General features: G+C 41.5%; 1 protein-coding gene across 1 annotated transcript in view; it reads right to left on the reverse strand.

The window, feature by feature from the left end:
* LOC126100953 (uncharacterized) overlaps nt 1-19,479 on the reverse strand; it is a 75,231-nt gene that overhangs the window by 40,096 nt on the left and 15,656 nt on the right. The window contains exon 2 of the mRNA XM_049911614.1: nt 13,756-14,021. Within this exon, the coding sequence (XP_049767571.1) occupies nt 13,756-14,021 (266 nt within the window). The remainder of the gene's footprint in view (nt 1-13,755; nt 14,022-19,479) is intronic.

Genomic DNA, 19,479 nt, shown 5'->3' on the forward strand with positions numbered 1-19,479 from the left:
AATGAGTACAGAATACATATTGAGAGTAATTCAAAGAAAACAAAAGTAATGAGAAGTAGCAAAAATGAGAACAGAGAGAAACTTAAATTTAAAATTGGAGATCATAAAGTAGACAAAGTTAAGGAATTGTGCTACCTAGGAAGCAAAATAACCCATGATGATTGGAGCAAGGAGGACGTAAAAAGCAAACTAGCACTGACAAAAAGGGGATTCCTGGCCAAGAGAAGTTTACTGGTATGAAACATAAGCCTTAAATTGAGGAAGAAATTTCTGCGGCTGTAAGTTTGCAGTACAGCTAGTGAAACATGGGCTGTGGAAAAACCTGAACAGATGTAGTGCTACAGAAGAATGTTCAAAGTTAGGTGGTGTGATAAGGTAATGAACAGAACTGCCAAGGAAAGGAACATATGGAAGACACTGACAAGAAGAAGGGACAGGACGATAGGACATCTGTCAAGACTGAGAATAAATTCCATGGTACTACAGGGAGCTGCAGAGGGTAAAAACTTTAGAGAAGGACAGAGACCGGAATACATCCAGCAAATAATTGATGGCATAGGTTACAAATGTTACTCTGAGATGAAAAGGTTGGCTCAGGAGAGGAATTCAATGCAGGCAACATCAAAACAATCAGAAGATTGATGACTAAAAAAAGCAAATTTTTCCTACTATACTGTGTAGGCACAATAAGTAAAATTTCTATTTGCTATCCTTCCAGGTGCTGCAATTTTAATGGCCAACAGTTTAGAAAGGAATTACAATTCTGTAATGAATAAAAAGCCAGTACTTTAGACTCTAGAGCAGGGAAAATGGCTTAGAAACCAGTCGTATTCCATCCCCATGCACACCACTACATTTACATTATACTTACATACCAGACAACTGCATGTTTAGTTAGAAGACATATGGGGTAGTCTACTTGATGATATGGATTCAAAGTACAGTTTGTAGAACTCATTGTAGTGAATGTTATTCCCAATTTGGAGGTTGATCAACACATTTCATCTTTTTGTTGTGTTGACCTAATAAAACATAAACAATGTAAAATGGTGCAAGATGTTTGAAATTCTCAGAAAAATAGTTATATGTATATTGGTGACTAGTAATTTACAGTTTTCATAATAATGCCTTATGGAGTAATTTTCTGGGCTAACTCACCACTTAGGAATAAAGTACTGATTGCACAAAAGCGAGCAGTAAGAATAATATGTGGTGTTCACCCACAGATGTCATGTAGGTAACTTTTCAAGAACCTAGGCATTTCAGCTGTGTTGTTACAATACATGTATTCACTAATGAAATAAATCATAAATAATTGATCACAATTTACGAAGAACAGGTCCATACCTACAACACCAGATTACCTATTATTAAAGCTATCGGTGGCTCAGAAAGGAGTTCAATATTCAGCAAAGAAGTTTCTTGATCATATGTTCAATAACATAAAACATCTGACATGCAGCAAAGCATATTTTAAATCTAACCTAAAAAATCATTTCTCCTGGACACCTTAAAAAAAAAAAAAAAAGGAACCTTGTTTGTACATGTAGTTGCATAGTTGTATGAGTAGGACTAAATCACTAAAAAGAATAATGTGTTCATTAATGTTAACACTAATCATGTATTCATATCCCATAAATTGATTCATTCTACTACAGTTTGACAAAATAATCATTCAAATGATCTATGAAATATGTAACTAACTGTCAACATGTGGCGTAACAGTTTGTGGGGATATGAAGTTGAAGCATCACTTGGCTCAGTCAATGGTAAGACACATGGTTGAGTTCAGTTCAGTTGCAGGATACTGGGAGTGAACTCAGCCTACAAACGGACTACTTATAAATAATTTGTGTGCCCTACCTTAGATTATTGCTCAAGTGTGTGGGACCAATACCGGATATGACAGACAGGTGATATTGAACATATACAAAGAAGGTTGGCATGTCACACCTTATTTGACTTGAGGAAGAGTTCATGGAAATCTTGAAAAAACTGAATAAGCAGAACCACGATGGTGAATGCAAATTATACTGTGAAAGCCTAATTATGAAATTTGATGAACCAGCTTTAAGTGAAGAACCTAGAAATACTTTTCAGCCCACTACATAACACACTCATAGGGGCTACAAAGACAAAACTAAACTATACAGCACAGACAGAGGAATTTAAAAATTCATTCTTCCTACACTTTATACATGGTTTGAACGGGAAGAAAACCAACATGTGGTACAATGCAATTACCCTCTACCATGCACTTCATAGTGGTTTGTAGAGTATATACAAATGCAGGGAGAGGCACGTACAGGAATCAAGGAATAACAATACCAATGAAAGACCCTCTTCAAGCCCAACATTAAGACAGATACGAATATCAGGAAGGATTTCTCCATCTATAACCCCATTGTGCAAACCACTGTGAAGTGCATGGCAGATGTTACTTCCCAGTACACCAAATATTGGTGTTAGTTCCTCTTACAGTCACATTTGGAGATCGTGAAAAATGACAGCTTAAAAGCCTCTGCTAAGTCTGTAATTAGTCTAGTCTTGACTTTGCATCCCTACAGGAGTGACCTGTAGAAAGCTGATGTATAATTGTAGATTCCTCACTTAATATCATGAAGCCCACACCTACCACAGTAGTACAAGTTTATATGCCAACTAGCTCCACAGATGACGAAGAGGTTGATGAAATGTATGATGAGATAAAAGAAATTATTCAGATAGTGAAGGGAGGTGAAAATTTAATAGTCATAGGTGACTGGAACTCGATAGTAGGAAAAGAAAGAGAAGGAAACATAGTAGGTGAAAATGGAATGGAGGCAAGGAATGAAAGAGGAATCCGCCTGGTAGAATTTTGCACAGAGCAAAACTTAATCACAGCTAACACTTGGTTAGCTATGATTAAGCTAACACTTGGTTCCCTCCCCCCCCCCCCTCCCCCCATGAACCATGGACCTTGCCATTGGTGGGGGAGGCTTGCGTGCCTCAACGATACAGATAGCTGTACCGTAGGTGCAACCACAAAGGAGGGGTATCCGTTGAGAGCCCAGACAAACGTGTGGTCCCTGAAGAGGGGCAGCAGCCTTTTCAGTAGTTGCAGGGGCAACAGTATGGATGATTGACTGATCTGGCCTTGTAACACTAACCAAAATGGACTTGCTGTTCTGGTACTGCGAACGGCTGAAAGCAAGGGGAAACTACAGCCGTAATTTTTCCCGAGGGCATGCAGCTTTACTGTATGATTAAATGATGATGGTGTCCTCTTGGGTAAAATATTCTGGAGGTAAAATAGTCCCCCATTCGGATCTTCGGGCGGGGACTACTCAGAAGGACGTTGTTATCAGGAGAAAGAAAACTGGCGTTCTATGGATTGGAGCGTGGAATGTCAGATCCCTTAATCGGGCAGATAGGTTAGAAAATTTAAAAAGGGAAATGGATAGGCTAAAGTTAGATATAGTAGGAATTAGTAACGTTCGGTGGCAGGAGGAACAAGACTTTTGGTAAGCTGAATACAGGGTTATAAATACAAAATCAAATAAGGGTAATGCTGGAGTAGGTTTAATAATGAATAAGAAAATAGGAGTATGGGTAAGCTACTACAAACAGCATAGTGAACACATTATTGTGGCCAAGATAGACACAAAGCCCATGCCTCCGACAGTAGTACAAGTTTATATGCCAACTAGCTCTGCAGGTGATGAAAAAATTGATGAAATGTATGATGAGATAAAAGAAATTATTCAGGTAGTGAAGGGAGACGAAAATTTTATAGTCATGGGTGACTTGAATTCAACAGTAGGAAAAGGAAGAGAAGGAAACGTAGTAGGTGAATATGGATTGGGGCTATGAAATGAAAGAGGAAGCCGCCGGGTAGAATTTTGCACAGAGCATAACTTAATCATAGCTAACACTTGGTTCAAGAATCATGAAAGAAGGTTGTATACATGGAAGAATCCTGGAGATACTAGAAGATATCAGATAGACAGTATAATGGTAAGACAGAGATTTAGGAACCAGGTTTTAAATTGTAAGACATTTCCAGGGGCAGATGTGGACTCTGATCACAAACTATTGGTTATGAACTGTAGATTAAAACTGAAGAAACTGCACAAAGGTGGGAATTTAAGGAGATGGGACCTGGATAAACTGAAAGAACCAGAGGTTGTACAGAGTTTCAGCAAAAGCATAAGGGAACAACTGACAGGAATGGGGGAAAGAAATACAGTAGAAGAAGAATGGGTAGCTTTGAGGAATGAAATAGTGTAGGCAGCAGAGGATCAAGTAGGTAAAAAGATGAGAGCTAGTAGAAATCCTTGAGTAACACAAGAGATACTGAATTTAATTGATGAAAGGAGAAAATACAAAAATGCAGTAAGTGAAGCAGGCAAAAAGGAATACAAACGTCTCAAAAATGAGATCGACAGGAAGTGCAAAATGGCTAAGCAGGGAGGGGTAGTGGACAAATGTAAGGATGTAGAGGCTTATTTCACTAGGGGTAAGATAGATAGTGCCTACAGGAAAATTAAAGAGACCTTTGGAGAAAGGAGAACCACTTGCATGAATATCAAGAGCTTTGATGGAAACCCAGTTCTAAGCAAAGAAGGGAAAGCAGAAAGGTGGAAGGAGTATATAGAGGGTCTATACAAGGGCGATGTACTTGAGGACAGTATTATGGAAATGGAAGAGGATGTAGATGAAGATGAAATGGGAGATATGATACTGCGTGAAGAGTTTGACAGAGCACTGAAAGACCTGAGTCAAAACAAGGCCCTGGGAGTAGACAACATTCCATTAGAACTACTGACAGCCTTGGGAGAGCCAGTCCTCACAAAACTGTATCATCTGGTGAGCAAGATGTATGTGACAGGCGAAATACCCTCAGACTTCAAGAAGAATATAATAATTCCAATCCCAAAGAAAGCAGGTGTTGACAGATATGAAAATTACCGAACTATCAGTTTAATAAGTCACAGCTGCAAAATACTAACACGAATTCTTTACAGACGAATGGAAAAACTGATAGAAGTCGACCTCGGGGAAGATCAGTTTGGATTCTGTAGAAATGTTGGAACACGTGAGGCAATACTGACCCTACGACTTATCTTAGAAGAAACATTAACGAAAGGCAAACCTACATTTCTAGCATTTGTAGACTTAGAGAAAGCTTTTGACAATGTTGATTGGAACACTCTCTTTCAAATTCTGAAGGTGGCAGAGGTAAAATACAGGGAGCGAAAGACTATTTACAATTTGTACAGAAACCAGATGGCAGTTATAAGAGTTGAGGGACATGAAAGGGAAGCAGTGGTTGGGAAGGGAGTGAGACAGGGTTGTACCCTCTCCCCGATGCTATTCAATCTGTATATTGAGCAAGCAGTAAAGGAAACAAAAGAAAAGTTCGGAGTACGTATTAAAATCTATGGAGAAGAAATAAAAACTTTGAGGTTCGCCGATGACATTGTAATTCTGTCAGAGACAGCAAAGGACTTGGAAGAGCAGTTGAACGGAATGGACAGTGTCTTGAAAGGAGGATATAAGATGAACATCAGCAAAAGCAAAACAATGATAATGGAATGTAGTCAAATTAAGTCGGGTGATGCTGAGGGAATTAGATTAGGAAATGGGACACTTAAAGTAGTAAAGGAGTTTTGCTATTTGGGGAGCAAAATAACTGATGATGGTCAAAGTATAGAGGATATAAAATGTAGACTGGCAATGGCAAGGAAAACGTTTCTGAAGAAGAAAAATTTGTTAACATCGAGTATAGATTTAAATGTCAGGAAGTCATTTCTGAAAGTATTTGTATGGAGTGTAGCCATTTATGGAAGTGAAATGTGGATGATAAATAGTTTAGACAAGAAGAGAATTGAAGCTTTTGAAATGCAGTGCTACAAAAGAATGTTGAAGATCAGATGAGTAGATCACATAACTAATGAGGAGGTATTGAATAGAATTGGAGAGAAGAGAAATTTGTGGCACAACTTGACTAGAAGAAGGGATCAGTTGGTAGGACATATTCTGAGGCTTCAAAGGATCACCAATTTAGTACTGGAGGGCAGCGTGGAGGGTAAAAATCGTAGAGGGAGACCAAGAGATGAATACACTAAACAGATTCAGAAGGATGTAGGTTGCAGTGGGTACTAGGAGCTGAAGAAGCTTGCAGAGGATAGAGTAGCATGGAGAGCTGCATCAAACCAGTCTCTGGACTGAAGACCACAACAACAACATCAATTCTTGAAACTTTGTAACAAGGCATTTGTAGGATTGCTGATGTCAATCTTCAAGCATCCGCCAGTTTACATTTTTCAGCATTTCTGTTAGTCAGACAAACCTTTAATCATTTGTGCTGCCCTTTTCTGTATATATTCAGTATTGCCTGTTTCTCTTGCTCATTCCCAGGGTGTATTGCGCACCGCGACATTTTATTTGTTTTATAAGTACAACACAAGAGTGAATGCAGTCCTGGTAAGGTTATTTTAGCCTAGAAGGTACTTAGATTCTATGGAATAAACCTCTGTACACCTACTGTTGCATGGGCAACAGTCATCCAGACTGGATGACTGACTGATCTGGCCTTGTAACAGTAACCAAAACGGCCTTGCTGTGCTGGTACTGTGAACAGCTGAAAGCAAAGGGAAACTACAGCCATAATTTTTCCCAAGGGCATGCAGCTTTACTGTATGGTTAAGTGATGATGGCGTCCTTTTGGGTTAAATATTCCAGAGATGAAATAGTCCGCCTCTCCGGGAATGTCATTATCAGGAGAAACAAAACTGGCATTTTACAGACAGGTCCCTTAATCGGCATACCTCACCTGTCATTCAACAACATCTTGCCTCTGCACTTCCGCCTCGACTGACATCTCTGCCCAAACTCTTTGCCTTTTAATATGTCTGCTTGTGTCTGTATATGTGTGGATGGATATGTGTGTGTGTGTGTGTGTGTGTGTGTGTGTGTGTGTGTGTGTGTGCGAGTGTATACCTGTCCTTTTTTCCCCCTAAGGTAAGTCTTTCCACTCCCGAGATTGCAATGACTCCTTACCCTATCCCTTAAAACCCACATCCTTTCGTCTTTCCTTCTCCTTCCCTCTTTCCTGTTGAAGCAACCGTTGGTTGCGAAAGCTTGAATTTTGTGTGTATGTTTGTGTTTGTTTGTGTGTCTATCAAGCTGCCAGCGCTTTCGTTTGGTAAGTCACATCATCTTTGTTTTTAGATATATTTTTCCCACATGGAATGTTTCCCTCTATTATATATATATCTAAAAACAAAGATGATGTGACTTACCAAACGAAAGCACTGGCACGTCGATAGACACACAAACAAACACAAACATACACACAAAATTCTAGCTTTCGCAGCCAACGGCTGCTTCGTCAGGAAAGAGGGAAGGAGAGGGAAAGACAAAAGGATGTAGGTTTTAAGGGAGAGGGTAAGGAGTCATTCCAATCCCGGGAGCGGAAAGACTTACCTTAGGGGGAAAAAAGGACGGGTATACACTCGCACACACACACATATCCATCCACACGTATACAGACACAAGCAGACATATACAGAGGCAAAGAGTTTGGGCAGAGATGTCAGTTGAGGCGGAAGTGCAGAGGCAAAGATGTTGTTGAATGACAGGTGAGGTATGAGTGGCGGCAACTTGAAATTAGCAGAGATTGAGGCCTGGTGGACAACGGGAAGAGAGGATATATTGAAGGTCAAGTTCCCATCTCCGGAGTTCGGATAGGTTGGTGTTAGTTGGAAGTATCCAGATAACCCGGACGGTGTAACACTGTGCCAAGATGTGCTGGCCGTGCACCAAGGCATGTTTAGCCACAGGGTGATCCTCATTACCAACAAACACTATCTGCCTGTGTCCATTCATGCGAATGGACAGTTTGTTGCTGGTCATTCCCACATAGAATGCATCACAGTGTAGGCAGGTCAGTTGGTAAATCACGTGGGTGCTTTCACACGTGGCTCTGCCTTTGATCGTGTACACCTTCCGGGTTACAGGACTGGAGTAGGTGGTGGTGGGAGGGTGCATGGGACAGGTTTTACACCGGGGGTGGTTACAAAGGTAGGAGCCAGAGGGTAGGGAAGGTGGTTTGGGGATTTCATAGGGGTGAACTAAGAGGTTACGAAGGTTAGGTGGATGGCAGAAAGACACTCTTGGTGCAGTGGGGAGGATTTCATGAAGGATGGATCTCATTTCAGGGCAGGATTTGAGGAAGTCGTATCCCTGCTGGAGAGCCACATTCAGAGTCTGATCCAGTCCCGGAAAGTATCCTGTCACAAGTGGAGCACTTCTGTGGTTCTTCTGTGGGATTTTCTGGGTTTGAGAGGATGAGGAAGTGGCTCTGGTTATTTGATTCTGTACCAGGTCAGGAGGGTAGTTGCGGGATGCGAAAGCTGTTGTCAGGTTGTTGGTGTAATGGTTCAGGGATTCCGGACTGGAGCAGATTCGTTTGTCACGAAGACCTAGGCTGTAGGGAAGGGACCGTTTGATGTGGAATGGGTGGCAGCTGTCATAATGGAGGTACTGTTGCTTGTTGGTGGGTTTGATGTGGACGGACGTTTGAAGCTGGCCATTGGACAGGTGGAGGTCAACATCAAGGAAACTGGCATGGGATTTGGAGTAGGACCAGGTGAATCTGATGGAACCAAAGGAGTTGAGGTTGGAGAGGAAATTCTGGAGTTGTTCTTCACTGTGAGTCCAGATCATGAAAATGTCATCAATAAATCTGTACCAAACTTTGGGTTGGCAGGCCTGGGTAACCAAGAAGGCTTCCTCTAAGCGACCCATGAATATATTGGCGTACGAGGGGCCATCCTGGTACCCATGGCTGTTCCCTTTAATTGTTGGTATGTCTGGCCTTCAAAAGTGAAGAAGTTGTGGGTGAGGATGAAGCTGGCTAAGGTAATGAGGAAAGAGGTTTTAGGTAGGGTGGCAGGTGATCGGCGTGGAAGGAAGTGCTCCATCGCAGCGAGGCCCTGGACGTGCGGGATATTTGTGTATAAGGAAGTGGCATCAATGGTTACAAGGATGGTTTCCGGGGGTAACAGATTGGGTAAGGATTCCAGCCATTTGAGAAAGTGGTTGGTGTCTTTGATGAAGGATGGGAGACTGCATGTAATGGGTTGAAGGTGTTGATCCACGTAGGCAGAGATACGTTCTGTGGGGGCTTGGTAACCAGCTACAATGGGGCGGCCGGGATGATTGGGTTTGTGAATTTTAGGAAGAAGGTAGAAGGTAGGGGTGCGGGGTGTCGGTGGGGTCAGGAGGTTGATGGAGTCAGGTGAAAGGTTTTGTAGGGGGCCTAAGGTTCTGAGGATTCCTTGAAGCTCCGCCTGGACATCAGGAATGGGATTACCTTGGAAAACTTTGTATGTGGTGTTGTCAGAAAGCTGACGCAGTCCCTCAGCCACATACTCCCGACGGTCAAGTACCACAGTTGTGGAACCCTTGTCCGCCGGAAGGATGACGATGGATTGGTCAGCCTTCAGATCGCGGATAGCCTGGGCTTCAGCAGTGGAGATGTTGGGAGTAGGATTAAGGTTTTTTAAGAAGGATTGAGAGGCAAGGCTGGAAGTCAGAAATTCCTGGAAGGTTTGGAGAGGGTGATTTTGAGGAAGAGGAGGTGGGTCCCGCTGTGACAGAGGATGGAACTGTTCCAGGCAGGGTTCAATTTGGATAGTGTCTTGGGGAGGTGGATCATTAGGAGTAGGATTAGGATCATTTTTCTTCGTGGCAAAGTGATATTTCCAGCAGAGAGTACGAGTGTACGACAGTAAATCTTTGACGAGGGCTGTTTGGTTGAATCTGGGATGGAGCTGAAGGTGAGGCCTTTGGATAGGACGGAGGTTTCGGACTGGGAGAGAGGTTTGAAGGAAAGGTTAACTATTGAATTAGGGTGTTGTGGTTCCAGATTGTGTTGATTAGAATTTTGAGGTTTTCGAGGGAGTGGAGCTGGAAGAGGGAGATTGAGTAGATGGGAGAGACTGGGTTTGTGTGCAATTTTATGACCACAAGTTTGGCATCCAGAATTTTGGATGATGATGACCAATGACAATTTATGATTAGACTTTTGTACAGGATAGCACACCCCAGTGATGGTGGTGTGGATCCAATGAGGTTGAAATCACAGTGCTGTTTGATAGCTACTTGATTACTTTTCAGTAGCTAGATACAAGGCCTGAAATATCCCTTGATAGTGTCCCTTTTGTTATCAACTGGTTTGCAGTCATGTGACCTGTGGTGCCACATAAGCACATTCATGTCTGCAGAGAGCTTCTTAGACCATTCTGGTACAATTTGGGTTTGATAGGAGGGTGTATTGTCTGGCTGAAGGCACTGGTCACATACAAGCTGTTGACAGCAAAGAAATGGATGCACATTATTGGACAGTAATTTCCTATATTGTTTGCTGGTGAGAAATAGTGGAAAATATATAAGTGGCCATATGAAATCCCACATAAACGTCCTCCTTGAGAATACGCTCAGCAATTGCCTGAAAGGTGTCATGTTGACAAGTGGGATTCATTGTCTTATGTGGTTTTCAGTGTACTCTTACCCTGCAATTGATCTGTGTCAGTCTGATACTGTGACTTATGAGCTCAGGTGATATTTTTAATGCCTCAAGCATCTGATAATAGTGTTTGTGTTCCCAAGCTTATATCTGTGATGCATGAAACAGCAGTTTTCCCCGAATCGAGATACTCATAGTATATAAGGTCTGCTAAAAAAGTAAGGTGACTTTTCAAACTGTGCAGGCAACGTACATTTGATTATCGATCTTTTTTTTTGTTATGTTGGTACATATGTCATGAACATATGTTCACAGTTTCAAGTGTACAGCATACTTTCATTGTTTTTGGCAGATAGAAAGGTTAGGCGTATTTTAATGAGCTCAGTGATTTTTGATTATTATAAAAAAAATGGAGCACAGAATTTGCATCAAATTTTGTGTGAAAAATGAAATCAAGAGCTCTAAAACACTTGAAATGTTAACAGTGGCATACAATGAGTCTGCTCTAAGTAAAAAAAATGTTTACAAGTGGTACAAGCTTTTCCAAGATGGCCAAGAAGATGCCAATGGCGAACCTCGCTCTGGACGCCACAGCACATCAACAACAAACAGATGATAACTCTGAAGCTGTGAAGAAAATTGTTTCGAAAAATCGTCAAATTACCATAAGAGAAGTTGCTGAGAATGTTGGCTTTTTGGTCAGCTCATGTCATGCAATTTTTTCGGATGTTTTGGGCATGAGATGTGTGTCAGCGAAGTTTGTTCCAAAACCTCAATTTTGATCAGAAGAATCGACACATGAGCATCACTCCGGAGCTCTTGAATGACATCAGTGATGATCCTGATTTGTTCAAAAGGGTCATAACTGGTGACAGAACTTGGGTTTATGGTTATGACATTGAAACCAAAGCCCAATCGTCGCAATGGAAGCATCCCAAAGAGCCGAGACCGAAAAAAGCATGCCAAGTTTGATCAAATATCAAATTTTTGTTCACTGTTTTTTTCAATTACCCTGATGTAGCGCATCATGAATTTTTGTCTCAAGGTCGTATGGTCAATAAAGAGTATTACCTTAATGTTATGCACCATTTGCAAGAAGCAATACGCAAAAAATGTCTGGAATTGTAGAAAAACAATCCATGGCTTTTGCATCATGGCAAAGCACCTGCTCATCCATTGTTGCTTGTGAGAGATTTTTTGGATCAAAAACAACATGATAATGATGCATCAACCAACATATTCACTGGATTTGGCACTGCAGCTTTTTCCTGTTTCCAAAACTGAAGAGACCTATGAAAGGATGAAGATTTTCAACCATTGATGAAATAAAAACTACATTGCTGGAAGTACTCAAGGCAGTACCAAAAAGTGCTTATGAGAAGTGCTTCAAGGATTGAAAGAAGCATTGGCACAAGTGTATTGTATCTGAGGGGGATTACATTGAAGGGGACAACATGAATACCGATGAATAAATAAATATTTTTTCATACAAATATAAAATCATCTTACTTTCTGAACACACCTCGTATCCTTGACATGGTGATGAGTGAAATGCTCTGTCCCTGTAAGACCCCATAGATGGAGTGTCTCAATGTGTCAGCCACTAATACTGTAGCCACAAATATATGTGTGCCTGACAAAATTCCATTCACAATGCTGACCAGGACCTCTCTCTCTCTCTTTCTCTCTCTCTCTCTCTCTCTCTGTCTGTCTGTCTCTCTCTCTCTCTCTCTCTCTCTCTCTCTCTCTCTCTCTCTCTCTCTCCTGCCACAAAAATGTCCTCTTCTTCTTCTTCTTCAATAGATAGCTATCTCTAATTCAATTCCAAACAATTGTACATCCTTTGGTGGATACACAGACCTCTAAGTCACCAGTGTGAAACTGTGAGTGTTCAGGTCTACAGAGATGACTTCCTTTATTCTTACACATGTCCCCACCTTGTTACCAAAGATGATGATTTTTTCATACAAGGTGAAAATGCTTGACTACACAGGTTCATCATGAATACAAATATTTCCAATTGCAAAAAATTGAACTCACTGAGTGGCTCATCTCTTGTCCTGAATCCTGCAGAGCATGTATTGGGAGGCACACTCCTCTCACAGCCTTTCTCTGAAGAACATGGTTGCACTGAGAGCTGTTTGCAGGAAGAATGGCATTCGCTTCTCAGGGAGTTCATAGAAATCATAATTAACAACATGTCACATCACTCTACAATGTTGTATTGCTATGTTGGTCTGTGAAATGTCTGACAATGGAAAGTTCAGGGTGAAATAACAGTATATAACTGATCTCGTCAATTTTTTTTAAACAGTAAAACACCAGGTCAACCTGAAGTTTGCAATGAATGGATAAAATTAAACTTCACCTAAAGTTTATAATTGGGGATTTAGCTGAAAATGCCAGACAGAAAGACTCTGAACAACAGACATCTTATTATGAATTGTCAAAGCCCCTTATATTTCAATATCTGCCTCCAAAAAGCCATTTAGTCTATCTATTTCCTACCTGACTGCATTTCTAATGCTCCATTAATTGCTCAGATGTGTTTCATTTACTGTATATGTTGATACCCCTCTCTCTCCCTTGATTATTTCTCTTATTATGAAAGACCCTGAATGAATGAATCTTCTCTTTATAATTTCCAGCATGCTTCTGCAGCCTACCTGATTTTGATTATGTAACCATCTCACAACATTACATTCTAAAGAGTATTGTGATTTCTTTTTTGTCTCTTGACTGATAGCTGCTACTACCCATTCTCCACCATCTGCATGTAATTAATTTAAGAGCCTGGTTTTTATAATGAAGTCGATGGCCTTGCCGCAGTGGTACCACCGGTTCCCATTCGATCACCAAAGTTAAGCACTGTTGGGATGGGCTAGCCCTCGGATGGGTGGCCATTTGGTCACTGTTGGCAAGCGAGATGCATTGAGCCCTCTTTAGGCAAACTCAGGAGCTACTTTATTGAGAAGCAGCAGCTCCAGTCTTGTAAACTGACATATGGCCAGGAGTGTGGTGTGCTGATGACATGCCCCTCCAAATCTGAATCCAGAGCACCTGTGGGCTGAGGATGACATGGTGGCCAATTGGTACTGTTGGGCCTTCATGGCCTGTTTGGGCAGAGTTTAGTTTTTAGTTCTTATAATGTATCTGCAAATGTCTTCCAGACTACTGTGTATCAAATCTGTAACAAGAATTGTGGTGTTATGACAACAAGAGTGGTAGAACAAACATACCTGCCTCAGTATTACCCTGAGATACCCAGGTGTCAGCCCTGAGGGCACATCAGTGGGTGGGTACTCAAGTCGGTGTTTAACAGGTGGTATTTCTCCATCTGCCATTGCACGGAAATAAGCAGTCGACCATTTGAGCAGATCATATGGCTGTGTGCGGATAGCTGCCTTGCAGTACTGACGCAGAATATAAGGAAAGGTTGGTGGGATGTGAATCTGTTCAGAGCAGTACATCTGCTCAACCAGATCCCTTGGTGGAGGTATGTCCCCTGCAAGAGAGAATGTCAGAATAAGTTACCAGTGTAATTACAGATCCACTGTCATAAAAGACACATCACAAGCAATGTTGAATAACTCAGTCTAAAACAAAAGTTCAAACATTACAACTGATATTATGCTATAAATACAGTTTATAAGGTAACACATGTTCTCTGTTCAATTCAATGCATTACTTCTCACCAAGGATAATGCCATGACCAACAGCTTTTACCTAATGACCGAGAGCAGCAGTGTTTGCATAGGGTTGTTAACACTACCATACAAGCAACACTGCAGAAATAACCACAGAAATCAATGTGGGATGTATGACAAATGTTTGTTTGGACAATGCAATGAAATTTGGCCTCATGGGCCATGGCAGAAGATGACCATGAAAGTGCCTTTGTTAACAGCACAACATTGCCTATAGTGCCTCTCCTGGGCTCGTAACCATATTGGTTGGACCCTAGATGACTGGAAAACTGTGACCTGGTCAGGTGAGTCTCAATTTCAATTGGTAAGAGCTGATGGTAGGGTTTGAGTGTGATGCAGACCCCACAAAGCCATGGACCCAAGTTGTCAACAAGGCACTGTGTGAAAGCTGGAGATGGCTCCATAATGGTGCAGGGTGTGTTTATGTGGAATAGTCTGGGCCCTTTGGTCCAACTGAATGAATCACTGACTGGAAATCATTACTTTTGGATACTGGAGACCATTTTCAGCCATTCATGGACTTTATGTTCCCAAACAATGACATGATTTTTATGTCCATTATAATTATCTGGGCTGTTATGCCGTGGTCGGTTGATGAATTCTATGGTGATTCCCAATTCTATGGTGATGATAATCTGCCATGTCACCAGGCCACAGTTATTTGCAACTGATTTGAAGAACATCCTGGTCAATTCAAGTGAATTATTTGGCCACCCAGATCACCCAACATGAATCCCATCAAACATTTATGGGGCATAATTGAGAGGTCAGTTTGTGCATAAAATCCTGCACTAGCAACATTTTTGCAATTATGGATGGCTATAGAGGCAGCATGGCTCAATACTTCTGCAGAGGACTTCTAATGAATTGTTGAGTCCATGACACATTGAGTTGCTGCACTACACTGGGCAAAAGGAGGTCCAACACGATATCAGGAGGTATCTTATGACTTTTGTCACCTCAGTGTAAGGAAGATTAAGAGCTGATCACCCATCATTGACAAGGTCATTACAGATCAAACTCAGATTTGGACTGCGGAATGGTGGGGAAGAAAACCACTTGTGTTCTTTTCAAAAGAACCATCCCAGCAGTTGCCTGAGGCAATTTATAAAAACCATGAAAAATCTGAATCTAGATGGCAAATGGGGATTTGAACCACCATTCCGCCCCCAAATGTGGGTCCAGTGTGCTAACAATTGTGTCACCTTACCTTAGTCCTGTCTTGGAGAAATCAACACAGAGACCATCACAGCCTACAGCTGTCCCTTTTTTAATACTGTTTATCATGAATCTTATTTAATAAGAAAGTATATGTGTAACCCTGGAAACTTCAAACAAGACAGACAGTGTCAGTCTCTCTTCTGTTTTTATGGTATAGGTTGCTGTAATAGGTTTTGAAGTTTCAAGACAAACTTATGTCTGAAGTATAATTTGCAATGTAGTGATAAATGAAATGTCTTGTTTGTTGTCTCATGGCTCTTGAATGGTCTTGCATATGATAACTGTCCAAAATATGACCAATAGAAAGCTATCTGGCATACAGTAAAATGTGTTTCAGTTGTATAACACCCCAAGAGTAATCATTACCATCAACCATCTCTGTTTTGAAATGACAAGGCCTTTTCAAATCATGCACTGAAGCACACTTTCAGCACTTGTTTGCAGCTAGTGCAATCTTGGGCTGATCTCTGCCAATTGAGCCTAGAGACTTTCTGGGCATCCAGTTGGTCTGGTGACCTTCCCCTACATCTTCTTCCTTTTCTTGGACTCCTCTGTAATGTCAGGATTGTGCATCCCTCATCCTTGCTTCTGGCAATATAGCCAGTCCACTGCCATTTTGATGAAGCTGCCTTTCCAGAATGTCATTAATCTTTGGATCAGGTCACACGTTATGCTAACATTTTTACTTATTTATATTTTTGTGAAGATCAACCTGGAATATACCATAGTTTTTTTGGGTCTTCTGTACTTGCCTTTATTGGATATATTCAGTTTCCAGGACTTGGAGCCACAGGTCAGTACTTGCAGACACTGTAATTGTGGACTACTTTCTTCATTTTTACTTGCATCTTTAACATGAAGAAACTTCAAACTAGGATGGCAGATATTCAGATATGGAGACAAGGTCTTACATCACCCTTCATATTTATGAGCAGTTCCAAATAGATATGTTCACTGACATTGTTCAGAGGCCAGTTCTGAATACATATATTTTCTGCTTTGATCCATTTGTTGACATAATTTTAGTTTCAGAAATTTGTAATTAAAGGGTGTTTTTAGCCAAATAGTACACTGTCACCTATGAATATCAAGTTCTTATGCCTTTTCCCATTAATTTGTAATCCGTTATTTCCACAATTTGTTTTTGACATCGCGCTTTCTGAGACAGATGAGAATAGCTTACATGGAATGGAATCACGTTGTTTGGCACCCTTTTCTATTGAAAAATCTTTGGTCTGTTCTCCAATAGTTCTGAAGTTTGAGTATGTGGGGTGGGTGTAAACACTTGTATATAAGTAGGTTCTGCATCTACATCTACATCTACATCTACATCCATACTTCGCAAGCCACCTGACGGTGTGTGGCGGAGGGTACCCTGAGTACCTCTATCGGTTCTCCCTTCTATTCCAGTCTCGTATTGTTCATGGAAAGAAGGATTGTCGGTATGCTTCTGTGTGGGCTCTAACCTCTCTGATTTTATCCTTATGGTCTCTTCGTGAGATATACATAGGAGGGAGCAATATACTGCTTGACTCTTTGGTGAAGGTATGTTCTCGAAACTTTAACAAAAGCCCGTACCGAGCTACTGAGCGTCTCTCCTGCAGAGTCTTCCACTGGAGTTTATCTATCATCTCGATAACACTTTCGCGATTACTAAATGATCCTGTAACGAAGTGCGCTGCTATCCGTTGGATCTTCTCTATCTCTTCTATCAACCCTATCTGGTACGGATCCCACACTGCTGACAAGGGAACCTCCCCATTGCACCCCCCTCAGATTTAGTTATAAGTTGGCACAGTGGATAGGCCTTGAAAAACTGAACACAGATCAATTGAGAAAACAGGAAGAAGTTGTGTGAAACTATGAAAAAAATTAGCAAAATATACAAACTGAGTAGTCCATGTGCAAGATAGGCAACATCAAGGACAACCTGCGCTTAGGAGCGCCGTGGTCTCGTGGTTACCGTGAGCAGCTGCAGAACGAAAGGTCCTTAGTTCAAATCTTCCCTCGAATGAAAATTTTAATTTTTTTATTTTCAGTCAATTATGTGACGCACATGCCGTCACCAGTGTCGTATAGAATATATCAGACGTGTTTTCCTGTGGTGGAATCGGTTGACTTATGGTTCAAATGGCTCTGAGCACTATGGGACTCAACTGCTGTGGTCATAAGTCCCCTAGAACTTAGAACTACTTAAACCTAACTAACCTAAGGACATCACACACATCCATGCCTGAGGCAGGATTCGAACCTTCAACCATAGCAGTCGTGCGGTTCCAGACTGTAGCGCCTTTAACCGCGCGGCCACTCCGGCCGGCTGGTTGACTTATGACCTTGCTATCAAATGTTATCGGTTCCCATTGGAGAGGCACGTCCTTTCGTCTACTAATCGCACGGTTTTGCGGTGCGGTCGCAAAACACAGACACTAAACTTATTACAGTGAACAGAGACGTCAAAGAACGAATGGACAGATCATAACTTTGCGAAAAAGAAAGAAGTAAAATTTTCACTCGAGGGAAGACTTGAACCTAGGACCTCTCGTTCCGCAGCTGCTCATGCTAACCACGGGACCACGGCGTTCCTGAGCCTATGCTGTCCATGAAGTTGATTATCATGCGCATGGACTACTCGGTTTGTATATTTTGCTTATTTTTTTCATAGTTCCACACAACTTCTTCCTGTTTTCTCGGTTGAACTGTGTTCAGTTTTTCAAGGCCTATCCACTGTGGCAACTTATAACTAAATCTGAGGGGGGTGCGATGGGGAGGTTCCCTTGTGAGCAGTATTCAAGCAGTGGGCGAACAAGCATACTGTAACCTACTTCCTTTGTTTTCGGATTGCATTTCCTTAGGATTCTTCCAATGAATCTCAGTCTGGCATCTGCTTTACCGGCAATCAACTTCATATGATCATTCCATTTTAAATCACTCCTAATGCGTACTCCCAGATAATTTATGGAATTAACTGCTTCCAGTTGCTGACCTGTTATTATGTAGCTAAATGATAAGGGATCTATCTTTCTATGTATTCGCAGCACATTACACTTGTCTACATTGAGATTCAATTGCCATTCCCTGCACCATGCGTCAATTCGCTGCAGATCCTCCTGCATTTCAGTACAATTTTCCATTGTTACAACCTCTCGATACACCACAGCATCATCTGCAAAAAGCCTCAGTGAACTTCCGATGTCATCCACAAGGTCATTTATGTATATTGTGAATAGCAACCGTCCTATGACACTCCGCTGCGGTACACCTGAAATCACTCTTACTTCGAAAGACTTCTCTCCACTGCGAATGACATGCTGTGTTCTGTTATCTAGGAACTCTTCAATCCAATCACACAATTGGTCTGATAGTCCATAAGCTCTTACTTTGTTCATTAAATGGCTGTGGGGAACTGTATTGAACGCCTTGCGGAAGTCAAGAAACACGGCATCTACCTGTGAACCCGTGTCTATGGCCCTCTGAGTCTCGTGGACGAATAGCGCGAGCTGGGTGTCACACGACCGTCTTTTTCGAAACCCATGTTGATTCCTACAGAGTAGATTTCTAGTCTCCAGAAAAGTAGAAAAGTCATTATACTCGAACGTAATACGTGTTCCAAAATTCTACAACTGATCGACGTTAGAGATATAGGTCTATAGTTCTGCACATCTGTTCGACGTCCCTTCTTGAAAACGGGGATGACCTGTGCCCTTTTCCAATCCTTTGGAATGCTACGCTCTTCTAGAGACCTATGGTACACCACTGTTCCAGGAAGGTTTGCATGATCACTGTGTGACTGACTTGAATGACTTTTTAACATAGACAAAAGCTTCACAGAGAGGCAACTAGTATTCATTAATTTTACTGATGCTTTCACAGAAGACTAAAAGATGGTCTAGTGTTCTAAAGCCACTGTGGAACAGTCTTCCAACAGGCTGGACTGAATCACTGTTCAAACTAATAAGGTTCAAGAGGATTCAAAAGCACATTTTATACAACACGAGAGAATACTGATAGGATAATAGTTTCTGGTATTATGGGAAC

This window comes from Schistocerca cancellata, chromosome 9 (genome assembly GCF_023864275.1).
Source record: "Schistocerca cancellata isolate TAMUIC-IGC-003103 chromosome 9, iqSchCanc2.1, whole genome shotgun sequence".
Lineage (NCBI taxonomy): Eukaryota > Metazoa > Arthropoda > Insecta > Orthoptera > Acrididae > Schistocerca > Schistocerca cancellata.